Source organism: Taurulus bubalis (genome assembly GCF_910589615.1).
Source record: "Taurulus bubalis genome assembly, chromosome: 2".
NCBI classification, from domain to species: Eukaryota; Metazoa; Chordata; class Actinopteri; order Perciformes; family Cottidae; genus Taurulus; species Taurulus bubalis.
In genome coordinates this window covers 1209000-1227414 of record NC_136590.1, presented here as the reverse complement: position 1 = coordinate 1227414, position 18415 = coordinate 1209000, and the positions used below count along the sequence as shown (strand labels likewise).

Sequence of the window (18415 nt, the reverse complement as noted above, 5' to 3'; positions counted from 1 at the left end):
ACACACACACACACACACACACACACACACACACACACACATACATTTGTCTCTGAACACAACGTGGGTCCTGCAGACATAAAGGCTCCTCGAGGACGATGTGGGACGGAAGGAAAAAAGATCAAATGAAACAAAACATTTTTAAATAAAAACTTTGTTCTCAGGAAAAGACGCAACCGACCAGAGACAACCGAGTTAAGTTTCATTGTCGTTTATTTCATTCCACACAAATGACAATATAAAAATAAAACAATCCTTTGGCGAGATTATTGTCAGTGTGTTTAAGAAAAAGAAAAAGAAAATATACTCGCAAATATCTGCCACCAGAAACACAAAGCGAAACACCTGAAGTCCCTCCTAGGACCTGCTAAGAGAGTGTGTGTGTTTAGTTATATATCTAGCCTTGTGGGGACCATGTGTTAGACCTACAGAGTGAGGACATTTTGGCCGGACCTCGCTTTAAAGACTCGATTCGATTGAGGTTTCAGACTAATTCTGGTTAGGTTACGGTTCACGTAATGTACTGAGGAACGGGTTGTGTTAATAAAGACAGAAGTCCAGGTGTGTGGGAGTATACTGGTACATCTATCATTGTGAGGACCAGGTTTTAGACCTGTAGAGTGAGGGCATTTTGGTCGGCCCTCACTTCAAACACCTGGTTTTAAGGTCCAGGTTTGAATTAGATTCAGGAATAGTGTACAGATAACAGTCTAAGGGGCTCAGAAACGGATTATAGAAGTATAGGTGTGTGTGTGTGTGTGTGTGTGTGTGTGTGTGTGTGTGTGTGTGTGTGTGTGTGTGTGTGTGTGTGTGTGTGTGTGTTATATCGTCAGGTCCTTGGGGTTGACCACCCTGCCGATGAAGAGCAGCGCCCCCGACGCCTCGTCCCGGATCAGGTAAAGGAAGGGCCGGTCCACCCGGTAGGAGAGGGGGGGGCGGGTCTCCGTGGCGACGGCGGGGTACTGGTTCCCCTCGGGTGCCGTCTCCATGACGACCTTGTGATTGACACTGCTGAGCTTGATGCCCTGGTTTGAGATCTTCTCCAGTTCGGGGGTCGCCAGCCACTCAGAGAGACCTACGAGGGACGAAGAGGAGAGGAGGAGGAGGAGGAAGAAGAAGAATATAAAGAGGACGAGGAAGAAGAGGAGGAGGAAGAGGAGGAGGAAGAAGAGAAGGAGGAGGAGCAGGAGGAAGAAGAGGAGAAGGAGAAGGAAGACGAGTCATGGGGGAAAAAGGTGAAGGAAGAGAGTTAAAAAACAACTTGTAGATATGCGATGACATCACTTCCTGCCATGTAACGCTGTCACAGTGAACAGGTGTTGCATCATTTGGTCTTCCATTTGCAGACGACATTTAACTTTATTTGAAAGCTGCGAGGAGTCGTCGATCAATAATTCCATCCAAATCGCCGGATGAATTGATATAAAAGTAATTGTTATTTGCATCCCTACTTCCTTTATGAGTTTGGCTGCTGCTACTGAGAGGACCCTGTTTTACAGTGAGATCACTAGTGAAGGGAATTTGGGAATATTTCAGTAAAAAAATATTGTGTCTCTGCAACTGCTGCTAAATTTACAATTGGAAAAATCCACAAATTAGCCACACCGATATTTAAGCCGCACGGGTCAACGTTGAGAAAAAAAAGAAGAAAAAAAGTAGCGGCTGTGCCTTTACATCATTTTCTAAATAAAGCTGTTAAGACCAACTTCTTGACTCCAAGATTAACATCTGTATGGATTTATTTTGATTATTACGGTAGTTACATATTTGTATGTATCAAAGGGCTCAGACTCACCCAGCTCACTGAGCAGCGGCAGCAGGTCGGTGGAGTAGCTGAGCCTCAGGGTGGGCAGCGCGAGGGACACGGCGGCCGGGTGCAGCGTCATGGAGAGGTCCTGCACGAACTCGGCGGTCAGACTCTCCTCCAGCAGGGTCATGTTGGAGGTCACGTCGTCGGGCAGGAAGACGAACATGCTGACGTCGTCCTGCATCTGAATCTGAGCGATCTGGAGGGAAAATGTCCACAAAGTGGGCCGCCGTACTTTAAACCCGCCTCTGTACGTGTTCAACGGCCACTTCAGGGGAGAAGGTACTCACCGTGCAGCTCAAATCTGAGTCGACGCCCATCTTCACAGGGTAGTTGTCCTGTTGCATCATGGGAATGCGGACAGGTGCCCCGCCGTCCACCTGGAAGTTCTCCATTGCTCCACTCGGACCGAACCGAGTCACCCACTTCCCTGTTTGTAAACAGAGAGATGCGTTCATGCAACGTTCCGACATCCCAGCAGCCAGCGAAGCTCCTCCTTCATCCGGTGACGTCAGACGTACCTTTAAAGTAGGCAGCGCTCACAGTGTTCACTCCAGAGTTTTTGGGGAGGGGCTTGTTCAAGAGGCGCTGCACCTTCCCGCCGGTCTCCTGAGCCACCCAGTCGTTGATTTCTTTGGTATCCTTGGTTCCTCCCAGCAACGTCTTGGGACGCGTTCCATACTGCTGCTCCACCAGCGCGAAGAAGTCCTGCTTCAGACGGCCTGAAAGACGTGATGTAAAGATCAGACCTTCACGGATGAACATTATCATCAAGAAACAATGTTGAGTTTGAAGGTGAGGGAAGTTTCCGATCTCTTAACCTGATAACTTTCCTCTCTTCTCTAAGACCGTTTCAACGTGGCCAATCAGAGACTTTCCTCAGTACGACATGCAGGACAAACACACACCGACCCGAGTCAGGCTCTCTGAGCTGGAGCAGCTCTCACGCGGAACTTTGAACAGTTCATAGTTGTATCTTATATATGTAGTTGTTTTGCGTCTCTTTGTAGTCGTATTGTATCTCTTTGTAGTCTTATTGTATCTCTTTGTAGTCTTATTGTATCTCTTTGTAGTCGTATTGGATCTCTTTGTAGTTGTTTTGCGTCTCTTTGTAGTCGTATTGTATCTCTTTGTAGTCTTATTGTATCTCTTTGTAGTCGTATTGGATCTCTTTGTAGTTGTTTAGGTTTTCTTTGTAGTCATTTTGTGTCTCTTTGTAGTCATTTTGTGTCTCTTTGTAGTCGTTTTGTGTCTCTTTGTAGTCATTTTGTATACCTTTGTAGTTGTGTTATGTCTCTTTGTAGTTGTTTTCCGTTTCTTTGTAGTCGTATTGTATCTCTTTATAGTTGTATTGTATCTCTTTGTAGTTGTTTAGGTTTTCTTTGTAGTCATTTTGTGTCTCTTTGTAGTCGTTTAGTGTCTCTTTGTAGTCGTATTGTATCTCTTTGTAGTCGTTTAGGTTTTCTTTGTAGTAATTTTGTGTCTCTTTGTAGTCGTTTTGTGTCTCTTTGTAGTCATTTTGTATCCCTTTGTAGTTGTTTTGTGTCTCTTTGTAGTTGTTTTCCGTTTCTTTGTAGTCGTATTGTATCTCTTTGTAGTCGTTTAGGTTTTCTTTGTAGTCGTTTTGCGTCTCTTTGTAGTCATATTTAATCTCTTTATAGTTGTGTTGTATCTCTTTGTAGTCGTTTAGGTTTTCTTTGTAGTAATTTTGTGTCTCTTTGTAGTCGTTTTGTGTCTCTTTGTAGTCGTTTAGTGTCTCTTTGTAGTCGTATTGTATCTCTTTGTAGTCGTATTGGATCTCTTTGTAGTTGTTTTGCGTCTCTTTGTAGTCGTATTGTATCTCTTTGTAGTCTTATTGTATCTCTTTGTAGTTGTTTAGGTTTTCTTTGTAGTCATTTTGTGTCTCTTTGTAGTCGTATTGTATCTCTTTGTAGTCATTTTGTGTCTCTTTATAGTCATATTGTATCTTTTTGTAGTCGTATAGGCTTTCTTTGTAGTCGTTTTGTGTCTCTTTGTAGTCGTATTGTATATCTTTATAGTTGTATTGTATCTCTTTGTAGTTGTTTAGGTTTTCTTTGTAGTCATTTTGTGTCTCTTTGTAGTCGTTTTGTGTCTCTTTGTAGTCATTTTGTATACCTTTGTAGTTGTTTTATGTCTCTTTGTAGTTGTTTTCCGTTTCTTTGTAGTCGTATTGTATCTCTTTGTAGGCGTTTAGGTTTTCTTTGTAGTCTTATTGTATCTCTTTGTAGTCATATTGGATCTCTTTGTAGTTGTTTAGGTTTTCTTTGTAGTCATTTTGTGTCTCTTTGTAGTCGTATTGTATCTCTTTGTAGTCATTTTGTGTCTCTTTATAGTCATATTGTATCTTTTTGTAGTCGTATAGGCTTTCTTTGTAGTCGTTTTGTGTCTCTTTGTAGTCGTATTGTATATCTTTATAGTTGTATTGTATCTCTTTGTAGTTGTTTAGGTTTTCTTTGTAGTCATTTTGTGTCTCTTTGTAGTCGTTTTGTGTCTCTTTGTAGTCATTTTGTATACCTTTGTAGTTGTTTTATGTCTCTTTGTAGTTGTTTTCCGTTTCTTTGTAGTCGTATTGTATCTCTTTGTAGTCGTTTAGGTTTTCTTTGTAGTCGTTTTGTGTCTCTTTGTAGTCGTATTGTATCTCTTTATAGTTGTATTGTATCTCTTTGTAGTTGTTTAGGTTTTCTTTGTAGTCATTTTGTGTCTCTTTGTAGTCGTTTAGTGTCTCTTTGTAGTCGTATTGTATCTCTTTGTAGTCATTTAGGTTTTCTTTGTAGTAATTTTGTGTCTCTTTGTAGTCGTTTTGTGTCTCTTTGTAGTCATTTTGTATCCCTTTGTAGTTGTTTTGTGTCTCTTTGTAGTTGTTTTCCGTTTCTTTGTAGTCGTATTGTATCTCTTTGTAGTCGTTTAGGTTTTCTTTGTAGTCGTTTTGCGTCTCTTTGTAGTCATATTTAATCTCTTTATAGTTGTGTTGTATCTCTTTGTAGTCGTTTAGGTTTTCTTTGTAGTAATTTTGTGTCTCTTTGTAGTCGTTTTGTGTCTCTTTGTAGTCGTTTAGTGTCTCTTTGTAGTCGTATTGTATCTCTTTGTAGTCGTTTAGGTTTTCTTTGGAGTCGTTTTGTGTCTCTTTGTAGTCATTTTGTGTCTCTTCGTAGTCGTTTTGTGTCTCTTTGTAGTCGTATTGTATCTCTTAGTAGTATTTTGTGTGTCTTTGTAGTCGTTTTTCGTCTCTTTGTAGTCATTTTGTGTCTCTTTGTAGTCGTTTTGTGTCTCTTTGTAGTCGTTTTGTGTCTCTTTGTAGTCATTTTGTATCCCTTTGTAGTCATTTTGTATCCCTTTGTAGTCGTTTTGTGTCTCTTTGTAGTCATTTTGTGTCTCTTTGTAGTCGTTTTGTGTCTCTTTGTAGTCGAATTGTATCTCTTTGTAGTATTTTGTGTGTCTTTGTAGTCGTTTTGCGTCTCTTTGTAGTCATTTTGTGGCCCTCTGTAGTCGTTTTGTGTCTCTTTGTAGTTGTTTAGTGTCTCTTTGTAGTCGTAATTTATCTCTTTGTAGTCGTTTAGGTTTTCTTTGTAGTCATTTTGTGTCTCTTTCTAGTCCTTTTGTGTCTCTTTGTAGTTTTATTTTATGTCTTTGTAGTCGTTTAGGTTTTCTTTGTAGTCGTTTTGCGTCTCTTTGTAGTCATTTTGAGGTCCTCTGTAGTCGTTTTGTGTCCCTTTCTAGTCGTTTTGTGTCTCTTTGTAGTTTTATTGTATCTCTTTGTAGTCGTTTAGGTTTTCTTTGTAGTCATTTTGTGTCTCTTTGTAGTCGTTTTGTGTCTCTTTGTAGTCATTTTGTGTCTCTTCGTAGTTGTTTAGTGTCTCTTCGTAGTCGTATTGTATCTCTTTGTAGTATTTTGTGTGTCTTTGTAGTCGTTTTGTGTCTCTTTGTAGTCGTTTTATGTCTCTGTAGTATTTTGTGTGTCTTTGTAGTCGTTTGCGTCTCTTTGTAGTCATTTTGTGGCCCTTTGTAGTTGTTTTGTGTCTCTTTGTAGTCATTTAGTGTCTCTTTGTAGTCGTATTTTATCTCTTTGTAGTCGTTTAGGTTTTCTTTGTAGTCATTTTGTGTCTCTTTGTAGTCGTTTTGTGTCCCTTTCTAGTCCTTTTGTGTCTCTTTGTAGCTTTATTTTATCTCTTTGTAGTCGTTTAGGTTTTCTTTGTAGTCATTTTGTGTCTCTTTGCAGTTGTTTTGTGTCTCTTTGTAGTCGTAATGTATCTCTTTGTAGCATTTTGCGTGTCTTTGTAGTTGTTTTGTGTCTCTTTGTAGTCATTTTGTGTCTCTTCGTAGTTGTTTAGTCTCTCTTCGTAGTCGTATTGTGTCTCTTTGTAGTATTTTGTGTGTCTTTGTAGTCGTTTTGTGTCTCTTTGTAGTCGTTTTATGTCTCTGTAGTATTTTGTGTGTCTTTGTAGTCGTTTTGCGTTTCTTTGTAGTCATTTTGTGTCTCTTTGTAGTCGTTTTGTGTCTCTTTGTAGTCATTTAGTGTCTCTTCGTAGTCGTATTGTATCTCTTTGTAGTATTTTGTGTGTCTTTGTAGTCGTTTTGTGTCTCTTTGTAGTAGTTTTATGTCTTTGTAGTATTTTGTGTGTCTTTGTAGTCGTTTTGCGTCTCTTTGTAGTCATTTTGTGGCCCTTTGTAGTCGTTTTGTGTTTCTTTTTTGTCGTTTTGTGTCTCTTTGTAGTCGTAATGTATCTCTTTGTAGTATTTTGTGTGTCTTTGTAGTTGTTTTACGTCTCTTTGTAGTCATTTTGTGGCCCTTTGTAGTCGTTTTGTGTCTCTTTGGTGTTGTTTTGTGTCTCTTTGTAGTCGTATTGTATCTCTTTGTAGAATTTTGTGTGTTTTTGTAGTCGTTTTGTGTGTTTTTGTATTCGTTTTGGGTCTCTGTAGTCATTTTGTGTGTCTTTGTAGTTGTTTTGCGTGTTTTTGTAGTCGCTTTGTGTCTCTTTGTAGTCGTATTGCATCTCCTTGTAGTCGTTTTGTGTCTCTTTGTAGTCGTTTTGTGTCTCTTTGTAGTCGTATTGTATCTCTTTGTAGTATTTTGTGTGTCTTTGAAGTCGTTTTGCGTCTCTTTGTAGTCATTTTGTGGCCCTTTGTAGTCATTTTGTGTCTCTTTGTAGTCGTTTTGTGTCTCTTTGTAGTCGTTGAGTGTCTCTTTGTAGTCGTATTGTATCTCTTTGTAGTCGTTTTGTGTCTCTTTGTAGTCGTATTGTATCTCTTTGTAGTCGTTTAGGTTTTCTTTGTAGTCTTATTGTATCTCTTTGTAGTCATATTGGATCTCTTTGTAGTTGTTTAGGTTTTCTTTGTAGTCATTTTGTGTCTCTTTGTAGTCGTATTGTATCTCTTTGTAGTCATTTTGTGTCTCTTTATAGTCATATTGTATCTTTTTGTAGTCGTATAGGCTTTCTTTGTAGTCGTTTTGTGTCTCTTTGTAGTCGTATTGTATATCTTTATAGTTGTATTGTATCTCTTTGTAGTTGTTTAGGTTTTCTTTGTAGTCATTTTGTGTCTCTTTGTAGTCGTTTTGTGTCTCTTTGTAGTCATTTTGTATACCTTTGTAGTTGTTTTATGTCTCTTTGTAGTTGTTTTCCGTTTCTTTGTAGTCGTATTGTATCTCTTTGTAGTCGTTTAGGTTTTCTTTGTAGTCGTTTTGTGTCTCTTTGTAGTCGTATTGTATCTCTTTATAGTTGTATTGTATCTCTTTGTAGTTGTTTAGGTTTTCTTTGTAGTCATTTTGTGTCTCTTTGTAGTCGTTTAGTGTCTCTTTGTAGTCGTATTGTATCTCTTTGTAGTCATTTAGGTTTTCTTTGTAGTAATTTTGTGTCTCTTTGTAGTCGTTTTGTGTCTCTTTGTAGTCATTTTGTATCCCTTTGTAGTTGTTTTGTGTCTCTTTGTAGTTGTTTTCCGTTTCTTTGTAGTCGTATTGTATCTCTTTGTAGTCGTTTAGGTTTTCTTTGTAGTCGTTTTGCGTCTCTTTGTAGTCATATTTAATCTCTTTATAGTTGTGTTGTATCTCTTTGTAGTCGTTTAGGTTTTCTTTGTAGTAATTTTGTGTCTCTTTGTAGTCGTTTTGTGTCTCTTTGTAGTCGTTTAGTGTCTCTTTGTAGTCGTATTGTATCTCTTTGTAGTCGTTTAGGTTTTCTTTGGAGTCGTTTTGTGTCTCTTTGTAGTCATTTTGTGTCTCTTCGTAGTCGTTTTGTGTCTCTTTGTAGTCGTATTGTATCTCTTTGTAGTATTTTGTGTGTCTTTGTAGTCGTTTTTCGTCTCTTTGTAGTCATTTTGTGTCTCTTTGTAGTCGTTTTGTGTCTCTTTGTAGTCGTTTTGTGTCTCTTTGTAGTCATTTTGTGTCTCTTTGTAGTCATTTTGTATCCCTTTGTAGTCGTTTTGTGTCTCTTTGTAGTCATTTTGTGTCTCTTTGTAGTCGTTTTGTGTCTCTTTGTAGTCGAATTGTATCTCTTTGTAGTATTTTGTGTGTCTTTGTAGTCGTTTTGCGTCTCTTTGTAGTCATTTTGTGGCCCTCTGTAGTCGTTTTGTGTCTCTTTGTAGTTGTTTAGTGTCTCTTTGTAGTCGTAATTTATCTCTTTGTAGTCGTTTAGGTTTTCTTTGTAGTCATTTTGTGTCTCTTTCTAGTCCTTTTGTGTCTCTTTGTAGTTTTATTTTATGTCTTTGTAGTCGTTTAGGTTTTCTTTGTAGTCGTTTTGCGTCTCTTTGTAGTCATTTTGAGGTCCTCTGTAGTCGTTTTGTGTCCCTTTCTAGTCGTTTTGTGTCTCTTTGTAGTTTTATTGTATCTCTTTGTAGTCGTTTAGGTTTTCTTTGTAGTCATTTTGTGTCTCTTTGTAGTCGTTTTGTGTCTCTTTGTAGTCATTTTGTGTCTCTTCGTAGTTGTTTAGTGTCTCTTCGTAGTCGTATTGTATCTCTTTGTAGTATTTTGTGTGTCTTTGTAGTCGTTTTGTGTCTCTTTGTAGTCGTTTTATGTCTCTGTAGTATTTTGTGTGTCTTTGTAGTCGTTTGCGTCTCTTTGTAGTCATTTTGTGGCCCTTTGTAGTTGTTTTGTGTCTCTTTGTAGTCATTTAGTGTCTCTTTGTAGTCGTTTTGTGTCCCTTTCTAGTCCTTTTGTGTCTCTTTGTAGCTTTATTTTATCTCTTTGTAGTCGTTTAGGTTTTCTTTGTAGTCATTTTGTGTCTCTTTGCAGTTGTTTTGTGTCTCTTTGTAGTCGTAATGTATCTCTTTGTAGCATTTTGCGTGTCTTTGTAGTTGTTTTGTGTCTCTTTGTAGTCATTTTGTGTCTCTTCGTAGTTGTTTAGTGTCTCTTCGTAGTCGTATTGTGTCTCTTTGTAGTATTTTGTGTGTCTTTGTAGTCGTTTTGTGTCTCTTTGTAGTCGTTTTATGTCTCTGTAGTATTTTGTGTGTCTTTGTAGTCGTTTTGCGTTTCTTTGTAGTCATTTTGTGTCTCTTTGTAGTCGTTTTGTGTCTCTTTGTAGTCATTTAGTGTCTCTTCGTAGTCGTATTGTATCTCTTTGTAGTATTTTGTGTGTCTTTGTAGTCGTTTTGTGTCTCTTTGTAGTAGTTTTATGTCTCTGTAGTATTTTGTGTGTCTTTGTAGTCGTTTTGCGTCTCTTTGTAGTCATTTTGTGGCCCTTTGTAGTCGTTTTGTGTTTCTTTTTTGTCGTTTTGTGTCTCTTTGTAGTCGTAATGTATCTCTTTGTAGTATTTTGTGTGTCTTTGTAGTTGTTTTACGTCTCTTTGTAGTCATTTTGTGGCCCTTTGTAGTCGTTTTGTGTCTCTTTGGTGTTGTTTTGTGTCTCTTTGTAGTCGTATTGTATCTCTTTGTAGAATTTTGTGTGTTTTTGTAGTCGTTTTGTGTGTTTTTGTATTCGTTTTGGGTCTCTGTAGTCATTTTGTGTGTCTTTGTAGTTGTTTTGCGTGTTTTTGTAGTCGCTTTGTGTCTCTTTGTAGTCGTATTGCATCTCCTTGTAGTCGTTTTGTGTCTCTTTGTAGTCATTTTGAGGTCCTCTGTAGTCGTTTTGTGTCCCTTTCTAGTCGTTTTGTGTCTCTTTGTAGTTTTATTGTATCTCTTTGTAGTCGTTTAGGTTTTCTTTGTAGTCATTTTGTGTCTCTTTGTAGTCGTTTTGTGTCTCTTTGTAGTCATTTTGTGTCTCTTCGTAGTTGTTTAGTGTCTCTTCGTAGTCGTATTGTATCTCTTTGTAGTATTTTGTGTGTCTTTGTAGTCGTTTTGTGTCTCTTTGTAGTCGTTTTATGTCTCTGTAGTATTTTGTGTGTCTTTGTAGTCGTTTGCGTCTCTTTGTAGTCATTTTGTGGCCCTTTGTAGTTGTTTTGTGTCTCTTTGTAGTCATTTAGTGTCTCTTTGTAGTCGTTTTGTGTCCCTTTCTAGTCCTTTTGTGTCTCTTTGTAGCTTTATTTTATCTCTTTGTAGTCGTTTAGGTTTTCTTTGTAGTCATTTTGTGTCTCTTTGCAGTTGTTTTGTGTCTCTTTGTAGTCGTAATGTATCTCTTTGTAGCATTTTGCGTGTCTTTGTAGTTGTTTTGTGTCTCTTTGTAGTCATTTTGTGTCTCTTCGTAGTTGTTTAGTGTCTCTTCGTAGTCGTATTGTGTCTCTTTGTAGTATTTTGTGTGTCTTTGTAGTCGTTTTGTGTCTCTTTGTAGTCGTTTTATGTCTCTGTAGTATTTTGTGTGTCTTTGTAGTCGTTTTGCGTTTCTTTGTAGTCATTTTGTGTCTCTTTGTAGTCGTTTTGTGTCTCTTTGTAGTCATTTAGTGTCTCTTCGTAGTCGTATTGTATCTCTTTGTAGTATTTTGTGTGTCTTTGTAGTCGTTTTGTGTCTCTTTGTAGTAGTTTTATGTCTCTGTAGTATTTTGTGTGTCTTTGTAGTCGTTTTGCGTCTCTTTGTAGTCATTTTGTGGCCCTTTGTAGTCGTTTTGTGTTTCTTTTTTGTCGTTTTGTGTCTCTTTGTAGTCGTAATGTATCTCTTTGTAGTATTTTGTGTGTCTTTGTAGTTGTTTTACGTCTCTTTGTAGTCATTTTGTGGCCCTTTGTAGTCGTTTTGTGTCTCTTTGGTGTTGTTTTGTGTCTCTTTGTAGTCGTATTGTATCTCTTTGTAGAATTTTGTGTGTTTTTGTAGTCGTTTTGTGTGTTTTTGTATTCGTTTTGGGTCTCTGTAGTCATTTTGTGTGTCTTTGTAGTTGTTTTGCGTGTTTTTGTAGTCGCTTTGTGTCTCTTTGTAGTCGTATTGCATCTCCTTGTAGTCGTTTTGTGTCTCTTTGTAGTCGTTTTGTGTCTCTTTGTAGTCGTATTGTATCTCTTTGTAGTATTTTGTGTGTCTTTGAAGTCGTTTTGCGTCTCTTTGTAGTCATTTTGTGGCCCTTTGTAGTCATTTTGTGTCTCTTTGTAGTCGTTTTGTGTCTCTTTGTAGTCGTTGAGTGTCTCTTTGTAGTCGTATTGTATCTCTTTGTAGTCGTTTTGTGTCTCTTTGTAGTCGTATTGTATCTCTTTGTAGTCGTTTTGTGTCTCTTTGTAGTCGTTTTGTGTCTCTTTGTATTCGTATTGTATCTCTTTGTAGTATTTTGTGTTTCTTTGTAGTCGTTTTGTGTCTCTTTGTAGTCGTATTGTATCTCTTTGTAGTATTTTGTGTGTCTTTGTAGTCGTTTTGCGTCTCTTTGTAGTCATTTTGTGGCCCTTTGTAGTCGTTTTGTATCTCTTTGTAGTCGTTTAGTGTCTCTTTGTAGTCATATTTTATCTTTTTGTAGTCGTTTAGGTTGTCTTTGTAGTCATTTTGTGTTCTTTTTGTAGTCATTTTGTGTATCTTTGTAGTCATATTGTATCTCTTTGTAGTCGTTTTGTGTCCCTTTCTAGTCATTTTGTGTCCCTTTGTAGTTGTATTGTGTCCCCACAATAACATCATGTATTATTTGTTATTTTTGAATCTGTGTAGCCCACAGAGTGACTGGGAGGCTCTTGTGGACTCACGTCGGGCCATGTAGATGCGTGCGGCGCTGCTCAGGCCTTTTCCAGGCGCCCGGACGGAGACCAGCAGGTCTTTGAGGGTGTTGTGGAGCTGAGGGTCCTGCAGGGTGTGGTACCTCAGGGCCCTGAACAGCTGCATCTGAGCATTCTCAGACCCTCCTGGGGGACAGACGTAAAGTTAATTACATGTTCTGGAAAGATTCAGGCAGATTGTCCTCTATGGCAACCATCTGTTTCCCGTCTCAGGCAGGCCGAGGAACGAGTTGAAGGTGTAAATATTACTCTAACCCCCTAACCCTAATTAAAACTAGACTTGCCATCCTCTACTAATACCTAACCCTACCTAACCTCAACCACTTACCTACCAGCACCTAACCTCAAACTCAAACCGAAGATTTACCTAAACCAATACTTTAACTAAAACTAACCCTAACCCGGTTTCTCTTGCCGGCCATTAAACATTCCTCTATGGATACTTAACCCTACTTACAACAATACCTAAACCGTACCTCAACCACTTACCTACCAGCACCTAAACTCAAACTCAACCAAAGGTTTACTTTAACCACTTTAACCAAAACTAACCCTAACCAGGTTCCTCTTACCTTAACTCAACCATTCCCCTATGTATACTTAACCCAACCTACAATAATACCTAACCTTAACCTGATTCCCCTCACCTAACCTCAACCACTTACCTACCAGCGCCTAAAACTCAAACTTAACCGAAGCTTTACCGAAGCCAATACCAACTTGATTCCTCTTACCTTACCTCAACCCTTTACCAACTAAAACCACTCGGACCAAACCGGATCTGAAATAATTACAACAATACGCAAAAAAGTTTATTACAGAACAGCTCCTACTGGGTGAAAAGATCTATGGCGGGGGTATTACTAAATAACATTCGTCGGCCCGTGCACTGCCGTGGGTCTTCAACTGCGAAGCCGTTGGGCGACGTGGGGAGATCCATACAGTAAATCCATACAACCTAACCCACTAACCCCTAACCCCTGACCCTACTATTTAAGCTGCAGGAATGTATATTGTTGGCCACTTAGAGGCTACAACAAGTGGAAGAACTTGAGCCTCTGGCATTATTTCCTGAGCAAAGTGTTCAGGCTAACATGTCCGCACCATCAACATGATCATGAGCTCATTGAGAGCATCGTTTCTTTAACTAGAAGCACATCTCCAAACCCTGTGAGAACAGATGAGCGACCAGATGTTTTTACCCTAACTTGTACGTTCCTCATGGTGCCGGACTTCAGCTTGTGTGTCGGAGAAACCGCTTATATAAGGTTAAATATTCCAGTTTGGCTGGACGAATGTTATTATAGTTGTTAAATTTGGTTTCCGTCACCGACGACGGTGCAGACGGAACATTTCAACCCGTTTGGCTGACGTACACACCGTGCCGCTCAAAGCCAAAGCAGCAGTTTGTGTGTAGGTTGTAGTGTGTGTAGGTTGTTGTGTGTTTAGATTGTTGTGCGTCACCCATGGAGAGCTGCGTCAGCGCCGCGGACACACTGATGGGGGACAGGAAGACGTTGGTCGCGGGCTCGCGGCTCGCCAGAGCGCGGAACAGGTTGTAGCCGAAGTCCGAGGTGGCGGCGCCCATCTTGGTGGCCGGCGTGGTGAAGAGCTCCACGTGCTCCTCCTCTCCCTCGCCTCCCGGGTCCGACTGGAACAGATCAACAGAGTTCACGGAGCCGAAAGAAGAACAAACATGGCGGATAGAGCCCGAAGGCGTGGAGGAGGCGGTACCTGAGCCCGGCAGACGGCCAGGACGACTCCAAACACCAGCAGGAAAGTAGTTTGCTTCATCCTGGAAGACAAACACATGAAGAAGAGGATAGAGGTTACCGAGAGGATAGAGGTTGTCTCTGGGACTACTGGACATCGCTGGGCAACCACAGTTATCTCTGAGTTACAGTCTGTAGCGGAACCCTCTGACAGAAGGTCTTGCACTTAAGTGTTTTAATTATTCCAAAACCAACAGAAGAATTTGGGCCTCTTTGGCGGTGCTACTGCCGTTTCTTTCTCCATACAAAATTGGCCGTAAAGACGCACTATGCGACTTCCGTTTCAACTCCGTTTTCGCCTTCAAAATAAAACCACCTTTTTCTAAACAGGAAACCAGAGTGCCTGTTATATTGTTCTGATAACAGTACTTGAAAAAAAAAGCGTGCAATACACTAGTTTTTAATTCATTATTGAACAATGCGATTAATCTCAGTTAATCACAGAAGAATCTTGCGATTAATCAGTTAAACTTTTTCAACTTTTCCCCATAATCTAAACATTTCATAACATTTCAAACTGCATGCTCGTCAGTTTCATGATTTCAAAGCATTGATTTCAGATTGATTTCAGAGGAAAACGAAATGCTTCAATAGCAAAAGCTTCATCACATAATGTGCAGTGAAGCCGATCATCTGCTGAGCTTCATGGAAACAATATTTCAACATCATGAGAAGAGGAAAAAATAAAAGGTTACACAACGATCCTTTTGTTCTTCTGCAACATCTGGACCCGATTGTGTGGTTTCACAAGAGAACCAGAGTCTGAAGCTCAGACCTCACAGACACACACTCACACACACACACACTCACACACACACACACCCTCACACCCTCACACACACACACACACACACAAACACACACCCTCACACATACACACACACGCACGCACACACACACAAACACACACACACCCTCACACCCTCACACACACACACAAACACACACACACCCTCACACCCTCACACACACACAAACACACACCCTCACACATACACACACACGCACGCACACACACACACACAAACACACACACACCCTCACACACACACACACACACACACACACCCTCACACATACACACACACGCACGCACACACACACAAACACACACACACCCTCACACACACACACACACACACCCTCACACACACACCCTCACAAACACACGCGTACACACAAACACGCCCTCACACACACGTACACACACACGTACACACACACACACACCCTCACACACACACACACACGTACACACACACACACACACTCACACACACATACACACACCCTCACACACACACACGTATACACACACACCCTCACACACACACAAACACACCCTCACACACACACACACGTACACACACCCTCACACACACACGTACACACACACTCTCACACCCTCACACACACACACACACGTACACACAAACACACCCTCACACACACACCCACGTACACACACACACACACGTACACACACACACCCACGTACACACACACGTACACACACACACGTACACACACACACATGTACACACACACGTACACACACACGTACACACACACACACGTACACACACACACGTACACACACACACACACGTACACACACACACGTACACACACACACGTACACACACACACACACGTACACACACACACACACACGTACACACACACACACGTACACACACACACATGTACACACACACGTACACACACACGTACACACACACACACGTACACACACACACGTACACACACACGTACACACACACACACACGTACACACACACACACACACGTACACACACACACACGTACACACACACACATGTACACACACACGTACACACACACGTACACACACACACACGTACACACACACACGTACACACACACACGTACACACACACACATGTACACACACACTCTCATCCTGATGGGATACCCAGATGGTTGCGATTCATTTTTTTCTGATCTTTTCTTTCCTTCGCCGCCAAATAACTATTTTCTGTGGTGGGGCTTGAACGCAACACCGTGTGGCGTGGACGCGCTGATGTCGGCCTTTTTGACCCGAGCCTGAAGGCAACACGTGACCTGTGACCTTCATGCTAAAGACAGGTGGAGTTCAAGGTGTCAGAAACATTCTACTATTCTATTTTCACAGATGAAAGTCTGGTGAATCTCCTGTAACGTGACGCTGCCTGAACAATAACTACAGCGTTGAAGAGAAACCATAATCCTATTGTGGGTTATATCACAGTCATGTGACAATCAGATTTACTAAACACACCGACATAAATAATAATTAAGACGCATTGCGCGGTAGAAATGGGTCCTGCGTGTATAAGCAGGACACAGAACAGTATAAATACACACACTGTGTATAAATACTCATTACAGTTTGCTTAACAGGTAACAGAGAAAACCTCTCCTCTCTGACTGATGATAACTGTCTTCATTCGTATAAGTAGTAGTTAACATTATTAAATCAACTGCAAACATAATACGATCATTTTTAATCAATATTTTAAATGGATTTTTATTAGAATGTTCGTGAAAACTATTCCGATGATCGTCAGCTGTTAAAGCGACTGACAGCTGATCAGAAGTCAGTCATCATAAACCTCCACCTGACGCTCCAGAGGAAAGGACGTCTCGTGTCTGTTAAAACATCTCCTCGTGTCCTCTCTCCTCGTGTCCTCTCTCCTCGTGTCCTCTCTCCTCGTGTCCTCTCTCCTCGCGTCCTCTCTCCTCGCGTCCTCTCTCCTTGCAAGGAAAGGACGCAAGTGAAGGAAACGGGGATGCAATTAAGAGACTTGGGATGCATTTGTGAAAAACAATGACGTGATATACTATCTATAACGTTGTGACTCTGTGGAGCCTCAGAGGCCCATGGAGCCCTGCAGAGAACAGCTGACGCAGCAGAAACGGTTCCTGCAGGAACTTGCCTCTGAAACTCAGGAATGTTTTCTCCCGACTATCTGAAAGCTTTCACCAAAGACTTCAGAGCCTCAAACAGCCTGCAGGACCCTCCTGTCCAATGACTAGATAACACATCCCATAATAATCAGCTAAGACCTGCAGTGAAACACAGCAGAAGCACTGAACTGTTACATGAAGGTTCACTTGGATGCAGCGGAGATAATAAACTGTTTATGGATCAAACATTGGATCATATGGAACATATGGATCCGCGTCACCAAACATGATTTTCGGCTTTAGTTTTAGTTCTGCTCGACGTCACCGAGCAGCACCTCAGGGTGTCACCGAGCAGCACCTCAGGGTGTCCTCTCCCTCGCAGATAAACGTGGCGTGTAAAGGCGCATAAAACCCGCCACAGAGGCGCACGCAGCGCACTCACCTCTCCGCAGCTCCGGACGCTCCGAGTCTCTCTCTCGCAGAGGACAAGCGCGTCGTGGAGGCGCGCTCTGAAAGGCGCGCTCTGGCTCCGCGCCACCAGCAGCGCGCGTGCCCGCTGCTGCCAACAGAGCGCCGGGCGCGCGCAAGAGAGACAGAAGCTCGTGTGGTCATCTTTAATCCATGATGCGTTATTAGGGCCCGAGCACTGACGTAGTCAGAGTGGAGGACCTATTGTTATTCGAATGTTTGTTTATTATTCCCGACCTATGCGCAGGGAAAAGAGGTGCTTGGGATAAACCTACATTCTTCAAAATTGGCACACCCATCCGACTCGGCGAAAATTTTAATATAATTTGGGTGTCGACCAAAAGTCTGAGAAAATGTCTCTATAGCGCCCCCTTTAGGCTGAAAGCCCACCGTTTTTGCGAACTTTGACCGATTGACTTGAAATTTTACACACATGTCCGGGTGGGACTGCTCTACAAAAAACTCATCCGTGAAATTAAAATGCGCCTAATTAGATTTTCCGCCATTTTGAATGTTGTAAAAAACACATTTTTGCCCATTCCTCCTAAACGCTGGGTCCATTTATTACGAAACTTCCTGTGGATCATCATTGGTTCAATGTGGTCAAACGATATTTTCAACTTTGTTGATATTTATTTGCGTTGAGAAGTTATTAATCAATTAACCTCTTAGGGGCGTGGCTCAATATGTTAATACACATAACTTCCTAATTACTTGGCCTATCTTCACAAACTTTGTAGCATATGTCAACATCGTGTCCCTTAACGTACCCAAATTGTTTCATAATATTCAAACACTAGAGGGTGCTGCAGTGAACCGCTCAATTTTGGCATTTTCCTTGTTTTCAAGCGTTGTATTCTGACGAACTCCTCCTAGAGATTACACACGATTGATTTCACATTCGGGCAATATGATGTTGAGACCTTTGCAGGGAAAAGTTATCAAAGGATTTTCAAAATATTGAACTATGTGAGCGCAGAGCAGCGGCAAAGAGACACCATCTTCCATGAAAATGGAAGTTGCTTTAACTCGGCCGTACATGATGGAATCTACTCCATATTTCTCATATGCCATGACCTCTTGACCCTGAAGACATCCATATGATCATTTTTCATCCTAGTCATAGCGCCACCTAGAGGCAACAGGAAGTTACATGTTTTCTACTTGTACACCGTGCTCCTCACAGATTATTCAGATCCCTCTCAAAATGCGTCGGAACAGACTTAAGACATTGATAATGCATCACCTTGAAGATTGTAAGGATCCGTTGAACGGCGTAGCGTCGGTCCATCGCAGAAGTTCGATCCTTCGCCATGACCGAATAAACCGATGTAACTCGACTCCACATGATAAGATCCTTTCCAGGTTTCACATGTT

At 41.0% G+C, this 18415-nt stretch overlaps 1 protein-coding gene across 1 annotated transcript; it reads right to left on the bottom strand.

Annotated features, from left to right (window-relative positions):
* Positions 1-195: 195 nt before the first annotated feature.
* On the bottom strand, positions 196-17037 carry serpinf1 (serpin peptidase inhibitor, clade F (alpha-2 antiplasmin, pigment epithelium derived factor), member 1). The gene is made up of 8 exons (XM_079214204.1): positions 17013-17037; positions 13602-13662; positions 13332-13518; positions 11838-11993; positions 2329-2529; positions 2098-2237; positions 1796-2006; positions 196-1075 (listed from the first exon to the last, which is right to left on the bottom strand). Exons 2-8 carry the CDS (start codon positions 13659-13661, stop codon positions 822-824), a joined length of 1209 nt encoding a protein of 402 aa, XP_079070330.1. The 5' UTR covers position 13662; positions 17013-17037; the 3' UTR covers positions 196-821.
* Between the last annotated feature and the right edge of the window lie 1378 nt (positions 17038-18415).

Coding starts and splice junctions, on each gene's coding strand:
- serpinf1 (XM_079214204.1), bottom strand. CDS start 13,661: ATGAAGCAAACTACTTTCCTGCTGGTGTTTGGAGTCGTCCTGGCCGTC. Junction 13,519..13,601: donor TGGCCGTCTGCCGGGCTCAG/GTACCGCCTCCT, acceptor GATCTGTTCCAG/TCGGACCCGGGAGGCGAGGG. Junction 2,007..2,097: donor ACTCAGATTTGAGCTGCACG/GTGAGTACCTTC, acceptor TTTTCCCTCCAG/ATCGCTCAGATTCAGATGCA.